At 36.4% G+C, this 21,544-nt stretch overlaps 1 protein-coding gene across 1 annotated transcript in view; it reads left to right on the top strand.

Annotated features, from left to right (window-relative positions):
* The window catches only part of LOC128640793 (pneumococcal serine-rich repeat protein-like), a 104,082-nt gene that overhangs the window by 56,451 nt on the left and 26,087 nt on the right, over positions 1-21,544 (top strand). The window contains exon 2 of the mRNA XM_053693213.1: positions 11,030-11,140. Coding sequence (XP_053549188.1) covers positions 11,030-11,140 — 111 coding nt within the window. The remainder of the gene's footprint in view (positions 1-11,029; positions 11,141-21,544) is intronic.

The following is a 21,544-nucleotide window of genomic DNA, read 5'->3' as shown; positions in this document are numbered from 1 at the left end:
ATTTATGTGTTAATAAGTGTGTATACATACAGTATATATTTATGTGTTAATATGTGTATATATACATACAGTATATATTTATGTGTTAATAAGTGTATATACATACAGTATATATTTATGTGTTAATATGTGTATACCGGAACAAAGGATGGAGTCCCAGGTTGATAGAATAAAACCAATTCTTTATTAGATTCTTTAAAAGTAAAGTTCAAGTGAGACGCAGCTCACACGGTCACAAAATCAGCCAAAAAAGAGTGGAGAAATGAGCGTAGCACCAGTGGCTTACATGTTTCGGCTAAATGCCGTAATCATAGCCTAAGGTGCTAAACCTGTGTGATCTTTAAAAAGGGTGAAAAACGATCCAATTGGCTAAAACACTACAAGGATTAAAAATGTACGCCCATTTTAACACATCTAGCATGCACATAGAAGTTAACCCTATACATGTCATAATATATTAGAGCAAGAGATGTTTGATGTGAAGAAATCGAAGAAATGCAAGGTGTAAAAGTGTATAAAGAAAGTTAGTGAAATAAAGATGAAAAAGAAAAAGAAAAGAGACTAAAAAGACAGCACATATATTATAGGGACAGACTAGCAGCGAGATTAGTAATGTTGACCTGGTATGGACTTAGAATACTTATAATACTTATATTAGAGACTGGATATAACCACAATACATGAGGCAAAAGCCAATGTAAAATAATAATAATATAATAACTGATATAAACATAGAGAATGTAAACTGATAATGTCCACACTATAAACTTTAACTCGCACTGCCACGGTTGCGATAAGAGGAAGAAAGAAAAATAAAGAAAAAGAAAAAGAGAGAAAAAGAAATAAGCAAGAAGAAGAAGAAAGAAAGAAAGAAAGAAAGAAGAAAAGGAAAAAGGAAGAAAAATAGCAGGGACAGATGTATATACATATATACACATATATAAATGTACATGAGGATACACCCATATACAGATTAAGCTAATATACAAGAAAAGAGAGACAGTAAGAGTGTGTACACAATTTAGATACTATATATAAGCGTATATAAGATTTATAAGATTTATAGCTATGCTACATGAATATGAAGAAACCACAATTGGATCGCTATGAGATAAATTATGCAGCTATAGCTGCACTGTATATGGCACATAGTACATGCAATACAAGCAATCAAAGCATATGATCATGAGCAACATCTAGTTAGAGAATATAAAGAAGAAGAGAAAATTGTGTACACATGTATCTACAATTGAGCACCTGGGGAAACTGTCAGGGTATATAAGAATATGTCAGAGTAAGTGAGTAGAACAGTCAAAAAATATATTATAAATTGTCATATATATTGACATATAAATTTACTCCCAAAAGTTGATCAGATCAAATTTGGAGTTTAGACCTTGAGGAAGCCTGGTTTTTAGTTTTTTGCATAGAGGCGGAAGCAAGAGAAGTCGGCAGACACGCTGCCATCGGATATCGTTCCGTTTATACACAGGATCTCTCTCTTCAGTGCTCAAGGTACACCTCGTATATTGGCTCATATATGTACTGTTTGGGGGTGTGTTTATCGACCTAAGTCCCGGTGCCTGGTTTGGCATTATTTACTCACACACGGATTCAAGTGTTAACCATTTCTCCTTTGCTCTTAATATGTGTATATACATACAGTATATATTTATGTGTTAGTATGTGTATATTCATATATATTTATGTGTTACTATGTGTATATACATATATATATATATATATATATATATGTGTTACTATGTGTATATACATATATATTTATGTGTTACTATGTGTATATACATAAATATTTATGTGTTATTATGTGTATATACATATATATTTATGTGTTACTATGTGTATATACATATATATTTATGTGTTACTATGTGTATATACATATATATTTGTGTTATTATGTGTATATACATATATATTTATGTGTTACTATGTGTATATACATATATATTTATGTGTTACTATGTGTATATACATATATATTTATGTGTTACTATGTGTATATACATATATATTTATGTTTTATTATGTGTATATACATATATATTTATGTGTTACTATGTGTATATACATATATATTTATGTGTTACTATGTGTATATACATATATATTTATGTGTTACTATGCTTATATACATATATATTTATGTGTTAGTATGTGCTTATATACATATATATTTATGTGTTACTATGTGTATATACATATATATTTATGTGTTACTATGTGTATATACATATATATTTATGTGTTAATATGTGTATATACATATATATTTATGTGTTACTATGTGTATATACATATATATTTATGTGTTATTATGTGTATATACATATATATTTATGTGTTACTATGTGTATATTCATATATATTTATGTGTTACTATGTGTATATACATATATATTTATGTGTTACTATGTGTATATACATATATATTTATGTGTTATTATGTGTATATACATATATATTTATGTGTTATTATGTGTATATACATATATATTTATGTGTTAATATGTGTATATACATATATATTTATGTGTTACTATGTGTATATACATATATATTTATGTGTTACTATGTGTATATACATATATATTTATGTGTTAGTATGTGTATATACATATATATTTATGTGTTACTATGTGTATATACATATATATATATGTGTTATTATGTGTGTATGCATATATATTTATGTGTTAGTATGTGTATATACATATATATTTATGTGTTATTATGTGTATATACATATATATTTATGTGTTACTATGTGTGTATGCATATATATTTATGTGTTAGTATGTGTATATACATATATATTTATGTGTTATTATGTGTATATACATATATATTTATGTGTTACTATGTGTGTATGCATATATATTTATGTGTTAGTATGTGTATATACATATATATTTATGTGTTATTATGTGTATATACATATATATTTATTTGTTACTATGTGTATATACATATATATTTATGTGTTACTATGTGTATATACATATATATTTATGTGTTACTATGTGTATGACTATATATATTTATGTGTTACTATGTGTATATACATATATATTTATGTGTTACTGTGTATATACATATATATTTATGTGTTAGTATGTGTATATACATATATATTTATGTGTTACTGTGTATATACATATATATTTATGTGTTAGTATGTGTATATACATATATATTTATGTGTTAGTATGTGTATATACATATATATTTATGTGTTACTATGTGTATATACATATATATTTATGTGTTAGTATGTGTATATACATATATATTTATGTGTTACTATGTGTATATACATATATATTTATGTGTTACTATGTGTATATACATATATATTTATGTGTTACTCTGTATATACATATATATTTATGTGTTAATATGTGTATATACATATATATTTATGTGTTACTATGTGTATATACAGTATATTTATGTGTTACTATGTGTATATACATATATATTTATGTGTTAATATGTGTATATACATATATATTTATGTGTTACTATGTGTATATACATATATATTTATGTGTTATTATGTGTATATACATATATATTTATGTGTTACTATGTGTATATACATATATATTTATGTGTTACTATGTGTATATACATATATATTTATGTGTTACTATGTGTATATACATATATATTTATGTGTTATTATGTGTATATACATATATATTTATGTGTTACTATGTGTATATACATATATATTTATGTGTTACTATGTGTATATACATATATATTTATGTGTTAATATGTGTATATACAGGGCAATTTTTAGAGTAGTTGTTTTTAAATAGTTGTTAAAATTGCTGGCCATCTCTGCGTAACTTACACCCTTTGCTGCGCTAGTTCTCATGCCGTGTCTCACAGCATGAAAACAAGACTCCTATTAAAGCTTATTAAAGTGCGCTCTATTGAGGTAGCATTCGCATTGGGGGCCACTTCAGATAACAAGCGCTCGGGAAAGCTCAATTTTGCGCTTCACTCAAAATCTGCCCTAAACCTCCACACCCCCACATCGCAAACTACCCCTCCACACTATAAAACTCTAAACCGCCACAACTAGGGTTGCCACCTCAGCCATATTTTCCTGGACACTTATGAGCTACACATGCTGCAGGGTGTGCAGGGAGGAACATGTATTGTGTTTCTGGACAGCACTATTCCTATTCCTCCCTGCACACCCTGCAGCATGTGTAACTTATAAGTGTTCTGTATTTTAAGGGACGGGTGACAACCCTACTGAACCCCTATTGCAAACCACCCACTAAACTCTAATCCCCCTAACGAACTAACCCCCCTCGCACCCCTCAACTTAACACCCCCTAAGTTACCAAAAAAAAAACTAACATTAAATAAAAATAAGAAAAACTAGCATTACATAAAAAAATAACATTACATAAATATAAAATAATTAAAAAACAGTTATGTCTATTCTAAAACCAAAGCCCCACTTGAAAAAACCTGCCCAAAAACTATAGTAACACTAAAATAAACTAAAGTATTAGCCTTTAAAGGGGCTTTTTGTAGGGCATTGTCCCAAATTGATTTAGCTCTCTTTCACAAAAAATACAAGCCCATTCTACAATACAAGTAACTATCTAAAAAACCTACTCTAAAAATTTCCCTGAAAAGGGCATTTGGTTGGGCGTTGCCCTAAAGCTCTTTTGCTGCCCAAAAACATAAAAAAATAATAACCCTATTTAAAAAAAAAAAGAAAAGCCTAAACCCCAAAGATGGTACTCACCACCAAACTTGAATCAGGTTCCTAGTTCCTACGTGATCGCCAACTGCGGTGGTGTTCTATCGTCATCCGTCTTCTTATCTTCAGATCTTCTGTCCCCAATGTCCTCTTCATGCAGTCACCTGCATTTTTTCATTTTCAAATTCAAATCAGCCAATAGAATGAACATTTTCATTCTATTGGCTGATTTGAATTTGAAAATTAAAAAATGAAGAGTACATTTGAATTTAAAAAAATGTAATGTTAGTTTTTAAAATGTTTTAATGTAATGTTAATTTCCATCTTAATGGGATGAGAGTCCACTGCTTCATTCATTACTCGTGGGAATTAAGTACCTGGCCACCAGGAGGAGGCAAAGACACCGCAGCCAAAGGCTTAAATACCTCCCCCACTCCCCTCATCCCCCAGTCATTCTTTGCCTTTCGTCACAGGAGGTTGTCAGAGAAGTGTCGGTAGATTCGGAGTAGTCTCTTATGAAGGGTAGTACTCTTCGCAATAGGACTGGAGTTTTAAGTAGTCCTGTCAGCCTCTCAGTGAGAGCATGGGTGAAAGTTAGAGTCCGGAGATGCAGGGGGAGTTCTTCTGCGAAACCATCCCAACTCATATTAACAGCTCCTTAAGCAATCAGCGTTGATGAGTTTCACTGCCTGCTTTCTGCTCTCAAGTCCATGTCAGGAGCGATGCTACTAACCTATCACGCTTGAAAGGCGTTGTTCCTGTTCCACGGCGTCGATTATGGTAAGATCATTTCATTTTTTATATATATATGATAACGCTAGAAGACAGGGTCACAGTGTGACTCCTTTTATCTGTATAAAATCAAGGGTTAATATCTCCTGAGTAATTCCTGTTTACATTGTGAGGAGGCCTTACTATGCCCCCTCAATTATGTTCCATATGCCTTGATAATGTGATAATGTCAAACATGTTTGATACCACTGAGCCGTCCACCTCTGAGGAGCTGTTATCCAGTAAGGTGTGTACCAGAAAGGAGGGAAGCCATGCTGGGGTGCGTACGGGATCTGTCCTCTTAGGAGTTATTGTCCCGGTGCCTATCATTGTGAGAGGTTTGGGATACTATTCAAACCTTTTCGTGGTTCCAAAGAAGGAGGGAACTTAAACAAGTTTTTAAATGTCCCCTCGTTCAAGAGGGAGACAATTGGTCCATTCTTCCCCTTGTTCGAGAAGGGCAGTTCATGACCCCGATAGATCTGAAGGATGCTTCCTTCACGTACCAATCATCAAGGACCACTTCCAGTTCCTAAGGTTTGTGTTCCTGGACCAGCACTTCCAGTTTATTGATCTTCTGTTTGGTCTAGCTGGTATAGTGGTGATCATAGCTGCCTTCCAAGTAGTTGACCCGGGTTTGATTCTCGGCTAACGCAGCATTCTCCAAGAAGTTTTTCGGAGAGAGGACCTTTCGGAATCTTTCCTCTGTCTTCTTTTATCCCATGGATGGAAGATAAATCTAGAGAGAGTTCTCTTATATAAAGTACCTGGGTAGAATTCTCGGGTACTATAATAGTCTCCATGGACATGAGAACATTTCTAACAGACAACATGTCTTGCACTCCAGACCTCCTTAAGGCCACCTGTGGGTCGGTGTATGGAGGTGATTGGGCTCATGGTGTCCAGCATGGACAGCATTTCCTTTGCCAGATTTCACCTCCGACTGTTGCAACTGCGCATGCTGAAGCAGTGGAACATCGATCATTCAGATCTGTCTCAACAGATTTCTCTGGAAAAAATGATCAAGAGAATCACTCTCTTGGTGTTTTGTTCGGATCCCTTGTACAAGGGATGTCCGTCTCAAGACCATCCTGGGTGATTGTGACTACAGTTGCAAGTCTGTCAGGATGGGGAGCTGTTTGGGTTACCAGGAAGGCACAGGGCCTGTAGACTCAGGAGGAAAAACTCCTTTCCGATCGCATTTGGGATTTTCGGGCAATATACAATGCTCTGAATGTTTGGCCTCTGCTGGGTTCGTCCCAGTTTCCAATCAGATAATATATCCTCGGTAGCTTACATCAACCATTAGGGGGGAACAAGTAGCTACCTAGCTATGAGGGAAGTATCTCGGATTCTGGAGTGGGCGGAGACCCACATTTGTTCACTGTCAGCGATCCACTTTCCAGGTGTGGACAACTGGGAAGTGGATTTCCTCAGCAGACGATACTTTAATCCGGGGTATTGGTCTCTCCATCCTGAGTGTTTGTGGAAATTTGCAGGAGGAAGATCTTATGACGTCTCATTACCAAGTTACCCAGAAATGGGTCGAGCTACAGGGATCTTCAGGCAGAGCTAACAGATGCATTAGCGGGGCCTTGGAGGATCAGTCTAATTTATCTTTTACCACTACTTCCTAGTGTAGAGGCTCGAATCAAACAGGCATCAGTGATACTGATTGTTCCATCTTGGCCGTGAAGGATATGGTTCGCGCACTAGTGGGGATGTCGTTATCTCCTCCGTAGAAGTTACCATGTTGCAGGGATCTGCTGACCAAGGTCTCTTTGTTCATCTATGTCTAGATCTCTGAGGCTGACTGTGTGGAGATTGAACGCTTAGTCCTAGCCAAGAGAGGGGTTTCTGAGAGTGTTACTTTTACTCTCATTCAAGCTTGTAGCTGGTTGCTCGTCGCATCTATCATAAGGTGTGGAGGACCTACTTATTCTGTTCTCCAGGATGAACAGGAGAAGGGTTTTTTTTGCAAATCCCCTGAGGGGGCATATTTCGGCCCTGTCTGTGTTACTGCACAAGAGGTTCACTGAGCTTCCTGATGTGCAGTCACTTGTTAAAGCTCTGTTAGGATCAGACCTGTGTTTAAATCTATAGCTCCTCCTTGGAGTTTAAATCTTGTTCTTTAGGTTTTGCACGGGCTCTGTTGAAGCCTATGCATGAAGTAGACATTAAACTATTGTCTTTGAAGGTTCCTTTTCTACGGGCTATTGCTTCTGCGTGTTGAGTATCTGTGATTACTGCCTTGCAATGTGTCCCTCCTTATCTAGCTTTCCATGCTGATAAGGTTGTTCTTGGAACCAAGTTAGGTTTCTTCCTAAGGTTGTGTTAATTCGCAACATCAATCAAGAGATTGTGGTTCCTTTCAACGTAATTCTGGATGTGGTTTGTGCCTTGAAATCCTATCTTCAGGCCACGTAGGAATTTTAACAAACTTCTTTCTCTGTTTGTTCTCTTTCCAGGAAGCATGGGGGTCAGAGGGCCTCTTCAACTTCCTTATCTTTTTGGCTGAGGAGTGTCCTCTGTTTTGCATGAGACAGCGGGACATAAGCCTCCTCTGAGGATTATGGCTCATTCAACTAGAGCTGTAGCCTCTTCTTGGGCCTTTAAGAATGAGGCTTCTATGGAGCAGATTTGTAAGGCGGCTACTTGGTCCTCTTTACATTCTTTTGCAACATTTTACAAATTTGACGTTTTTGCTTCGGCAGAAGCAGTTTTTGGGAAAGGTTATGCAGGCTGTGGTGCCCTCAGTATAGGGTCCTCCTCCTTTTACCCTCCCGTTTTCTTCATTCAGTGTACTATAGAGCGTGGGTATTTGTTCCCACAAGTAATGAATAAAGCAGTGGACTCTCCTCCCATGAAGATGGAAAACATAAATTATGCTTACCTGATAATATCATTTCCATCTGTGGGAGGAGAGTCCACTGCTCCCTCCCGTACCTCCGGGGGGCGGACCTAAATTTAATATTATTCTTCTGGCACCATTTATACCCTGATATTTCTCCTACTGTTCCTTGTTCCCTTGGCAGAATGACTGGGGGATGAGGGGATGGGGGGAGGTATTTAAACCTTTGGCTGGGGTGTCTTTGCCTCCTCCTGGTGGCCAGGTTCTTAATTCCCACAAGTAATGAATGAAGCCGTGGACTTTTCTCCCACAGATGGAAATGAAATTATCAGGTAAGCATAATTTATGTTTTTTTAGTAACTTAGGTTAGGTTAGGGTATTAGGGGGTTTTAAGGGGTTAGCTGTTTAGAGGGATTAGAGGATAGTGGGTAGTTTGCGATGGGGCTTGTGGCGGTTCAGGGGTTAATAGTATAAAGGGGTAATTTATGATGAGGAGGTGTGGAGGTTTAGAGTTTAATAGTGTAGCAGGGTAGTTTGTGATGTGTGGGTGTGGCAGTTTAGGGGTTAATGGTGTAGATGGGTAGTTTGCGATGTGGTGGTGTGGTGGTTTAGGGGTTAATAGTGTAGAGGACTGGTTTGTTATGTGGGAGTGTGGCAGTTTATGAGTTAATAGTGTAGTTTAGTACAACTTTTTCCTCCGGCCAAACTTTCAGATGTAGTAAAAAGTTTGAGCGTTAAATGCAATTGCATTCAAGTGATCGCATTTACTTTCAACTTGAGATTGCTGCTCATGCTGCCCATAGCAAATATGTGGAGCAAAAATTACTGCGAGTTTGCATAAACAAAGAGTAGCACGCCACTCTTAATCTGGACCTAAATTGTTTACAACAAATCATTTATCTTTATCTGAGCATTTGAAATAGCTGAATTTGCCTATGCTATCCATACATATACTGAAAGTTTCTATACTTAAGCATTAAAAGGTAGTCATAAAGCCAAAGTACAGGGTAAAACTGATGGTGGACCTCATTATTTACAACCAATTACTGCCTTCATTTAAATCTACTTTCCCCCTTTTCTGTGTTCTGAGCAGAGGACTGTACGTGTAAAAAATATGTTAAGGACACTCTGGAGACTGTAATTCATGGCTCGTCCTCATCAGGACCAATATAACATATGGAGGTAGCGCCAAAAAAGGCAATTTGCATCATAAACATATACATACAATTCCAGATGTTTTCCTAACATAAAATTATTTAAAAATTAGAAACTGGTGTCTATATAAAAGGATAATTGTGAAATAAAGTATTTCCACAATAAAACAAAAAAATATATACAATGTTATGTTGCAAATGCAATTGTAAGCGGAAATAAATAGTGGTACAATCCCAAGGTTAATCGTGTTGTCACAATATGTAAACCAAGTACCTTATTTTAATGTTTCCTTCATTTAGAGCAATTTAGCTGTGCAACCATCTACAGTGAGCATTGCAGATTAAAGGGACATGAAACGCATGTGATTTTAAACAAGTTTCCAATGTACGTCTATTATCTAATCTGGTTTGTTCTCTTGTTATCCTTTGTTTAAAAGGATTCCTAGGTAGGCTCTGGAGCTGCTGATTGGTGGCTGCACATATATGCTTCATGCTATTGGCTGACCCAATGCATTTGGCTAGCTCCTAGTATTGTATTACTGCTTCTTGAACACAGGCTACCAAGAGAATGCATCAAATTAGATAATAGAAGTATATTGGAAAGTTGTTTAAAAGTTTATTCTGTCTGAATTATGAAAGAAATGTTTTGGGTTTCATGTTTCTTTAACTTTATTGACGCTTCAAGTCACATGTTTATTTTCATCCAATCAGGCGAATCTAGCTAGGTTCCACTGTTTAAAAGATAAACTCCAAACTTTATCAGCCGTTTCCACAGCCGATTGTAGAGTCAAGCCGCAATATACTGGTCAGCAGGACAAAGATAATGAGCCAATGAGTCAAAGCATACACACATAGCAACCAATCACCATCCTTGTTCTATTCAGGACTGTCTCTGCAGCATGTTTAGGCAATAGTAAAATGGTCTAATGCATTATAGCTTTATTTAATTGTATTAAAATGTTCATTTAGTATTAAAGGGACACTCAAGTTAAAATTAAACTGTCATGATTCAGATAGAGCAGCAATTTTAAACAACTTTCCAGTTTACTTATATTAACAAAATGTGCAGTCTTTTTATATTTACACTTTTTGAGTCACCAACTCCTACTGAGCATGTGCAAGAATTCACAGCATATACGTATATGCATTTGTGATTGGCTGATGGCTGTGACATGATACAGGGGGAGTGGAAATAGACCTAACTTTGCAATTTATCTAACAAAAATCTACTACTCATTTGAAGTTCAGACTAAGTGCTATTGCATTGTCTTCTTATCATGCATTTGTTGATTATGCAAATCTACAGTGTTAACTCTCTCTCTCTCCCCTCTCTCTCTCTCCCCCCCCTCTCTCTCTCTCTCTCTCTCTCTCTCTCTCCTCTCTCTCTCTCTCTCTCTCTCTCTCTCTCCCCTCTCTTTTGTAAACCAAGAGTGACATCATTAATCAGAGTTGTAATAAAACAGTACTAAACTTGTACATTTCTTCACTTCTCTCACACAGGGTGTGCTCTAACACATTCACAAACATCAATGCCCAGTACAAAATGGTGGTCAACCATAAGCGACATATCTACAGCCTCAATTACTACCTCAAACAATGATTCTGCAGAAGGTAATTAGAGTGTTTGATTTTAACAGTATGCTAACCAGTATTTACTCATTAGAAAGTTATTACGTATATGCAATACAATACAATACATTATCAAGGCAATTTAATGTAGAGAACAGTAATATAAACCTGAATAAGCAACATTTGGAAAAAGATTGTTCTTACTGTGTATAGAACACCTGCTTTCAAACACTGTGGGTGAGATTACAAGTGGAACGTAAAAAAAATTGTTCTCATTCCAGCGCTAACTGAGCTCAAAATTAACCAAGATTAATGCATTTATTATCAGTGGAAAGTAAAACGTTAGTGCTTAAGCAAAAGACTTTGACGCTCTGACTTTGGCTCTAGCAACCGTGCTAAATCTCTCTCACTATAGACTTCTATGGAGCACACTAAGTAAGCCTTTTCTATTTATTGTCCGACACTGTGCTAGATTAACTGCGCTAAAGCTGAAGGGGCATAAGGAATACTTTAAATTCCAATGTTCTTCACTTAAAAGAAAATGTTATTTTTATTTATAAATATACTAGGCGATAAGCCTGCCCAGAGGCAGTCTATTTTAGTCTATTTTTTTAAAAAAAACTACAAACCCCAAAGCTAAAATTACACAAAATAAAAAATGTTAAATTATCGAAAAAAATAAACAAAGCTATCCAAAATAAAAAATTGAAACCTAAACTAATACCCCTATAAAAAATCTCCCCCCCCAAAAAACACCCCCTAATCTAATACTAAACTACCAATAGCCCTTAAAAGTTAAACAGCTCTTTTACCTAAACAAATTACCAATTACCCCCTAACAGTAAAACAGCTCTTTTACATTTAAAAATTACTAAATCCCCCCTTACAGTAAAAACCCCCCACCCACCAAACCCCCAAAATAAAATAAAATTAACGCTTAAAAAAAAAAACTAAACTACCCATTGCCTCTAAAGGGGCATTTGTATGGGCATTGCCCTTAAAAGGGCATTCAGCTCTTTTACTGCCCTTAAAAGGGGCAATCAGCTCTTTTCCAGTTGAAAAAAACCCTAATCTAAAAAAATAAAAGCCACCCCAAAAAATAAAAAAATCCAAAGACTAAGCCCCAAATAGGTACTCACCGTTCCTGAAGTCTGGCAGAGAAGGTCTTCTTCCAGGTGGCTCCATCATCTTCTATCTTCATCTGGAATGAAGGCGGCATGGAGCGGAAGTGCGGAACTGTCTTCCCCGATGCGTGGATCCTCGGCGGCGTTCCTCTGCACCGTTCCTCAGCGGCATGGAGGCATCCAATGTCCGTCGTACACTGAAGATTGAATGCAAGTTACCGCAATCAGTTTGGTGTACCTTGCACTCCTTTTGGCTAATTTCAAAATTTCAGCCAATTAGAGCTACTAAAATCCTATTGGCTGTTCAAATCTGTCAATAAGATTTCAGTAGCTCTCATCCTATTGGCTGATTTCAAAATTCCAGCCAATATGAATGCAAGGTACCCCAATAAATATGGGGTATCTTGCATTCAATCTTCAGTGTGCGATGGACGATCTCATAAAGAGGAGCCTCCCGAGGACCGCCACTGAGGATCCATGCATCAGGGAAGCCAGCTCCGCACCTCCACTCCGTGCCGCCTTCACTCCAGATGAAGATAGAAGATGATGGAGCCGCCTGGAAGAAGACCTTCTCCGCCAGACTTCAGAATCGGTGAGTACCTATTTGGGACTAAGTGTTAGGATTTATTTTTTATTTTTTGGGGTGGATTTTTTTTAAGATTAGGGATTTAATGGGCTGGAAAAGAGCTGATTGCCCTTTTAAGGGCAGTAAAATAGCTAAATGCCCTTTTAAGGGCAATGCCCATACAAATGCCACTTTAGAGGCAATGGGTAGTTTAGTTTTTTTTAGTGTTAGTTTTTTTTATTTTGGGGGGTTTGGTGGATGGGGGTTTTTTACTGTTAGGGGGGATTTAGTAATTTTTAAATGTAAAAGAGCTGTTTAACTTAGGGCAATGCTCTACAAAAGGCCCTTTTAAGGGCTATTGGTAGTTTAGTTTAGGGGGTGTTTTTTTGGCGGGGGCTTTTTATTTTCATAGGGATTAGGTTTCATTTTTTAAATTTTTGATAATTTTGTTTATTTTTTCTGTAATTTTAGAGTATTTTTTATGTAATTTAATGTTAGGTTTTATTTAAGTGTAACTTAGTATTGGGGTTAATTTAGGGGGGTGTTAGGTTAGGGGGCTTAGTAATTAAATTAGCTATTTATTGCGATATGGGGGTTTGTCGGTTTAGGGGTTAATAGGTTGATTAGGTTTATTTTGATGTGGGGGTTTGTCGGTTTAGGGGTTAATAGGTTAATTAGGTTTATTGCGATGTGGGGGTTTGTCAGTTTAGGGGTTAATAGGTTAATTAGGTTTATTGCGATGTGGGGGGTTGGTGGTTAAGGGGTTAATATTTAATTTATGTTATTTGTGGATTAGGGGTTAATTACTTTATTATTTTGTGATGTGGGGGGTTGCAGTTTCGGTGTTTGTTAATACTTCGTGCGGGCGGTTAGGTTTTTTTTGTTATACTTCGTGCGGGTGGTTACATGTTTTTTATTTATTTCTTGTGGGAGTTTGCGTGTTGTTGTTTTTTTAAGACTTCGGGTTTGCCTACGCTGCATTCAGGTGGATTCTTTTGGCTGCGCATGCAGCCAACATTCTTTTGGCTGCCTCGCACAGCCAACATTCCTTTGAGGATGCATGCCCAACTGGTGACACAGACGGACGCGTTACAAACGCGATTATAGTATAGATATAGACATTGGTAAATATGAGCAAAGAAGGCTGTGAAAAATTGCCTTTGTTGTTTAACCTTTTGATCTTTTGTTAAAAAAATTAACAAAAATACTCTGCTCTCATGGATCTCAAACAATTGTAAACACAACACAGGATTTATATATATATATATATATATATATATATATATATATATATATATATATATATATATATATATATAAGTTAAATATATATGTGGCATAATAATTGCCACCCCTATGAATTCCTATGAGAAAAATATACTTGAAGTATGTTCCCATTGATAATTTTTTTTTTTTTTACACCTGGGTGACTCAGAGTAGGAAATTGTTCAACCAAGGGTATTAATGTGAGGTAACACATAGGCCAAATTCCCTTAGTCTTTCATAACAAGGAATATAGCTGTGATATGTGGCCAAAAGGTTGTTGAGCTTCACAAAATGGGAAGTGGGTATAAGAAAATAGCAAAAGCATTGAAAATGTTCATTTCCACCATCTGGGCAATATTTAAGAAGTTCCAGTTAACTGCAAATGTTATGAATCAACCTAGAAGAGGATGTGTGTCTATCTTGTTTTAACACAGCTGGAGAATTGCAGAAGTTAGTTGTATCTTGGGGTCAGAAAGTCTCCAAAACTACAATCCAACATCACGTCACCTACATGGCCACAAGTTGTTTAGAAGTGTTTCAAGAAAGAAGCCTTTACTCTCATCCAAAAACAAACTCAAAGATCTTCAGTTTGCCAGACACTATTGGAACTTCAAATGGGATCGAGTTCTATGGTCAGATGAAACCAAAATAGAGCTTTTTGGCAATAAACATCAGAGGTGGGTTTGGCGCACACAGAGAGGTAGCCATATGGAAAAGTTCCTCATGCCCACGGTTAAATATGGTGTTGGTTCTTTAATGTTTTGGGGCTGTTTTTTTGCCAGAGGACCTGGATATTTTGTTAGGGTACATGGCATCATGGACTCTATCAAATATCAACTATATTAAATGAACATCTGACTGCCTCCTGCAGAAAGCTTAAAGGGACACTGAACCCAAACATTTTCTTTTGTGATTCAGATAGAGCATGCAATTTTAAGCAACTTTCTAATTTACTCCTATTATCAAGTTTTCTTCATTCTCTTGCTATCTTTATATGAAAAAGAAGGCATCTAAGCTTTTTTTCTTGGTTCAGTACTGTGGACAGCAGTTTTTGATTGGTGGGTCAATTTATCCACCAATCAGCAAGGACAACCTAGGTTGTTCACCAAAAATGGGCCGGCATCTAAACTTACACTATTGCATTTCAAATAAAGATACCAAGAGAATAAAGAACATTTGATAATAGGAGTAAATTAGAAAGTTGCTTAAAATTTCATGATCTATCTGAATCACAAAAGAAAAAATTTGGGTTAAGTATCCCTTTAAAATGGGCCGTGGTTGGATCTTCCAGCAGGACATTGATCCAAAACATACATCAAAATCAACAGATAAATAAATGGTTTACTGACCATAAAATCAAGGTCTGGCAATGGCTATCACAGTCCCCTTACTTAAACCACATAGAAAACATGTAGGGTGAACTAAAGAGAAGAATCCACCAAATCTGAAGGCTCAGCAGAGATTCTGTATGGAGGAATGGTCTAAGATCCCTTGCCATATATTCTCCAACCTCATCAGGCATTATAGGAGAATACTCAAAGCTGTTTTCTTGGCAAAGGGAGGTAGCACAAAGTATTGACTAAAATGGTGCCAATAATTGTGGCACACATATATTTAACAAAGATTTTTTTTTAAAAAAAAACACCATTATTGTGTTTGTAATTGTTTGATACCCATGAGAGCAGAGTATTTATTTGTACTTTCTTAACAAAAGATCAAAAGGTTAAACAATAAAGACAATTTTTCACAACCTTCTTTGCTCATGTTTACCAAGGGTGCCAATATTAGTCTAGGGCACTGTATATATATATATATATATATATATATATATATATATATATATATATATATACAGTATCCCACAAAATGAGTACACCCATCACATTTTTGTAAATATTTTATTATATATTTACACGTGACAACACTGAAGAAATGACACTTTTCTACAATGTAAAGTAGTGAGTGTACAGCCTATATAACTGTGAAAATTTGCTGTCCCCTCAAAATAACTCAACACACAGCTATTAATGTCTAAACTGTTGGCAACAAAAGTGATTACACCCTAAGTGGAAATGTCCAAATTGGGCCCAAAGTGTCAATATTTTGTGTGGCCACCTTCATTTTCCAGCACTGCCTTAACCCTCTTGGGCATGGAGTTCACCAGAGCTTCACAGGTTGCCACTTGAGTCCTCTTCCACTCCTCCATGATGACATCACATAGCTGGTGGATGTTAGAGACCTATATACTGAAGCAGAGCATGATCCCCCACCTTCCGTTTTGAGGATGCTCAATAGGGTTTAGGTCTGGAGACATGCTTGGCCAGTCCATCAACTTTACCCTCAGCTTCTTTAGCAAGGCAGTGGTCGTCTTGGAGGTGTGTTTGGGGTCGTTATCATGTTGGAATACTGCCCTGCGGCCCAGTCTCCGAAGGAAGGGGATCATGCTCTCCTTCAGTATGTTACAGTACATGTTGGCATTCATGGTTCCCTCAAGGAACTGTAGCTCCCCAGTGCTGGCAGCACTTATGCAGGGCCAGACCATGACACTCCCACCACCATGCTTGACTGGAGGCAAGACACACTTGTCTTTATTCTCCTCACCTGGTTGCTGCCCCACACGCTTGACACCATCTGAACCAAATAAGATTATCTTGGTCTCATCGGACTACAGGACATGGTTCCAGTAATCCATGTCCTTAGTCTGCATGTATTCAGCAAACTGTTTGCTGGCTTTCTTGTGCATCATCTTTAGAAAAGGCTTCCTTCTGGGACGAAAGCCATGCAGACCAATTTGATGAAGTGTGCAGCGTATGGTCTGAGCACTGACAGACTGACCCCCCACCCCTTCAACTTTTGAGCATGTGCACTCAACTTCTTTGGTCGACCATGGCGAAGCCTATTCTGAGTGGAACCTGTCCTGTGAAACCGCTGTATGGTCTTGCCCACCCTGCTGCATCTCAGTTTCAGAGTCTTGGCAATCTTCTAATAGTCTAGGCCATCTTTATGTAGAGCAACAAATCTTTTTTTTTCAGATCCTCAGAGAGTTCTTTGCCATAAGGTGCCATGTTGAACTTCCAGTGATCAGTATGAGAGAGTGTGAGAGCGATAACACCAAATTTAACACACCTGATCCCCAATCACACCTGAGACCTTGTAACCCTAACGAGTCACATGACACCGGGGAGGGAAAATTGCTAATTAAGCCCAATTTGGACATTTCCACTTAGGGGTGTACTCACTTTTGTTGCCAACAGTTTAGACATTAATGGCTGTGTGTTGAGTTATTTTGACAGCAAATTTACACTGTTATACAGGCTGTACACTCACTACTTTGCATTGTAGCAAAGTGAAATTTCTTCAGTGTTGTCACATGAAAAGATATAATAAAATATTTACAAAAATGTGAGGGGTGTACTCACTTTTGTGGGATACTGTATATACTATATACATATATATATATATATATATATATATATATATATATATATATACGGTATATATATATATATATTCGGTATATATATATATATATATATATATATAAAACATTTGTAAAATGTATCTATACCTATATATCTATATGAATATATCCATATATATGTATATATAAAATCCAGATATGAACCACAGAAGCGCTCAGAGCCCAATATATAAAAATGCAAAAGTTTATTGGGACAAATAAAAACAAAAAAGTCCTAAATAGGACATATTGTAATCCAGGTTGTGTTGCAGGTGCACAGAGCAGACACTGTATATATATATATTAAATTAAACTAAAAATAACATTTTTTTCTTAAAAATTTATAAAAATTATATTGCATGTTTAAAGGTATGGCCTTGGTGCATTTTTTTTAACTCAGTAAGTAAGCAATAGCAATAAGGTAGATCGATAGATAGATAGAAATATGATATACAGCAGTGTTCCCCACAGAAAAGCTTGCCAGCCAGGCTGCATTATAGAGTAGCCGGTGGATGCACTATCCAGATTGATACATTATTTAACACAAATTGATTTAATAATTTGTACAACAAACTTTGACAGCATTTAATATTAGGTAATGGTTGCCTAATATTCACTTACATTTTAACCATTAATATTTTGTCTGATTTCAGTGATACTGTTATCTATTTTCTTACATTCCTTAGAGATATTAGTGTGTTAAAATATGCTAAACTACACCATATATTCTATGGGATATATTTATTATAGTGCGAGCAGACATGATACGAAATAGCGTATCATATCCGCCGCACATCAATAAATGTCGCCATTTATCATTGCACCAGTAGTTCTTGTGAACTGCTGGTGCAATGCCGCCCCTGCAGATTTGCGGCTAATTCGCGGCCTGCAGCTAGCAGGGGGTGTCAATCAACCCGATCGTATTCGATCAGATTATTTTCTGTCCGCCGCCTCAGAGTAGGCGGACAAGTTATGGAGCAACAGTGTTTAGCTTGATAAATCGGCCCCTGAGTCTGTATAAAACCAAACTTTAGTACACATAGAAGATTTCATAAAACGTCCTAAATTACCTGTACAGCAGAGTTGCCAGAGTTTAATTAGGCATCCTGTGCTAAATGGTGTTTTCAAAAGGTTACAACTTTTCAATGGCTCAACAAATTTGACTGTCATTGAAGTAAATCACTTTCGGCTAGATTACGAGTTTTGCGGTAAGAGCGGCTCGGTACTAACTTGCAAGTTATTTCCACCGCTCACCTCCCTATAGCGCTGCTATTACAGGTTTTCATAAACCTGGCGTTAGCAGGCAATATGTGAGCGTTGAGCAAAATTGAGCTCCATACCGCACACAAATACAAGCGCTGCTTTGAGCTGGTTTTACGTGTCCGTGCACGATTTCCCCATAGACATCAATGGGGAGAACCGGCTAAAAAAAAAAGCCTAACACCTGCAATAATGGAGCATAAAGCTCCGTAACGCTGCACCATTGATTCCTATGGGGAAAGAAAATTTATGTTTACACCTAACACCTTAACATAAACCCTGAGTCTAAACACCTCTAATCTGCTGCCCCCGACATCGCCAACACCTTCATTACACTTATTAACCCCTAATCTACCGCCCCGACACCGCCGACACCTACATTATACTTATTAACCCCTAATCTGCCGCCCTCAATGTCTAACACCCCTAACTTTAATATAATTAAAATAAATCTAATTAAAAATTCCTATCATTAACTAAATAATTCCTAATAAAAACTAAATAATTACCTATAAAATAAACCCTAAGCTTGCTACAATATAACTAATAGTTACATTGTATCTATCTTTGGTTTTATTTCTATTTTACAGGTAAGTTTGTATTTATTTTAACTAGGTAGACTAGTTACTAAATAGTTATTAACTATTTACTAACTATCTAGTTAAAATAAATACAAATTTACTTGTAAAATAAAACCTAACCTGAGTTACACTAACACCTAACCTTACACTAAAATTAAATAAATTACATTAATTAAATACAATTAAAGGGACACTGAACCCAAATTTTTTTTCTTTCGTGATTCAGATACAGCATGCAATTTTAAGCAACTTTCTTTCTTATCAATTTTTCTTCGTTCTTTTGCTTTCTTTATTTGAAAAAGAAGGCATCTAAGCTATTTTTTTGTTTCAGACCATGGAAAGCACTTGTTTATTAGGTGGGTGAATTTATCCACCAATCAGCAAAAAGAACAAACCAGTTTGTTCACCAAAAATGGGCCGGCATCTAAACTTAAATTCTTGCATTTCAAATAAAGATACCAAGAGAATGAAGTCAATTTAAAAATAGGAGTCAATTAGAAATTTGCTTAAAATTCAATGCTTTATCTGAATCCCAAAAGAAAAATGTGGGTTCAGTGTACCTTTAACTAAATTACAAAAAAACAAGCACTAAATTACACAAAATAAAAAGAAATTATTAAATATTTAAACTAATTATACCTAATCTAATAGCCCTATGAAAATAACCCCCCCCCAAAATAAAAAAACCCTAGCCTACAATAAACTACCAATGGCCCTTAAAAGGGCCTTTTGTGAGGCATTGCCCCAAAGAAATCAGCTCTTTTACCTGTAAAAAAAAATACAAACAACCCCCCAACAGTAAAACCCACCACCCACACAACAAACCCCCAAATAAAATCCTATCTAAAAAACATAAGCTCCCCATTTCCCTGAAAACGGCATTTGGATGGGCATTGCCCTTTAAAGGGCATTTAGCTCTTTTTCTGCCCAAACCCTAATCTAAAAATAAAACCCACCCAATAAACCCTTAAAAAAAACCTAACACTAACCCCCAAAGATCCACTTACAGTTTTTGAAGACCAGACATCCATCCTCAACGAAGCGGCAGAAGTCCTCTGCGAAGCCGGCAGAAGTCTTCATCCAAGCGGGCTGAAGTCTTCATCCAGACGGCATCTTCTATCTTCATCCATCCGGCACGGAGCGGCTCCATCTTCAAGACATCCGGCGCGGAGCATCCTCTTCTTTCCACGGCTAACGAAGAATGAAGGTTCCTTTAAGGGACGTCATCCAAGATGGAATCCCTTGAATTCCGATTGGCTGATAGAATTCTATCAGCCAATCGGAATTAAAGGTGAAAAAATCCGATTGGCTGATGCAATCAGCCAATAGGATTGAGCTTCAATTCTATTGGCTGATCCAATCAGCCAATAGGATTGAGCTCGCATTGCACATATGTATTTATGTATTTTTGAGCTCGCATTGTACATATGTATTTATGTATTTATATATATTTACGAGACACATATACACATGTAAACACATAATACGTGTACATATATATAAGTGCATTTGAGCCATTTGCAGCTAAGTAGCTGAAAACCTGTAAAATCATATTTATGCAATATTCATATTTAATAAAGTCTTATACTTTGTATTTACTGCAAATATTTCAAATTCCAATGTTCTGCACATAGCATAGAATATGTTCTATGCAAATATAAATCGATATTCCTATATATATCTGTATATATCTATACCTATATATAATCATATATATATATATATAGCTAAAGATATATATTTTACAAAAAAAACATCAGATATATATAGAAATATGTATTTATGAATAAACATTGAAATGTGAAATATTAACATTTCGGGGCCGTATGGAGCTTGATGCTCCATGTTTCTGGCTGCTCCATAACCTGTCCGTCTGCTTTGAGGCCGCAGACAGCAATCAACCTGATCAGATACGATCGGCTTGATTGACACCCCCTGCTGGAGGCCGATTGGCCGCAAATCTGCAGGGGGCTGCATTGCACCAGCAGTTCACAAGAACTGCTGGTGCAATGCTGAATACGGAGAGCGTATTGCTGTCCGCATTCAGCGATGTCTGTCGGTCATGATCCGCTGATCGGATCATGTCAGACAGACATTTGATAAATAGGCCCCTTCATGTCTGGGTAGCGCACTTGAGAAAATGTGATCTGGTTTGCACGACTTGTTGGGTGCTGGGGTTTTTTTTCCACT

Source organism: Bombina bombina, chromosome 10, assembly GCF_027579735.1.
Source record: "Bombina bombina isolate aBomBom1 chromosome 10, aBomBom1.pri, whole genome shotgun sequence".
NCBI lineage: Eukaryota > Metazoa > Chordata > Amphibia > Anura > Bombinatoridae > Bombina > Bombina bombina.
Note: the sequence above shows the minus strand (reverse complement) of the source record. Positions and strands in the feature narration are given on the sequence as shown.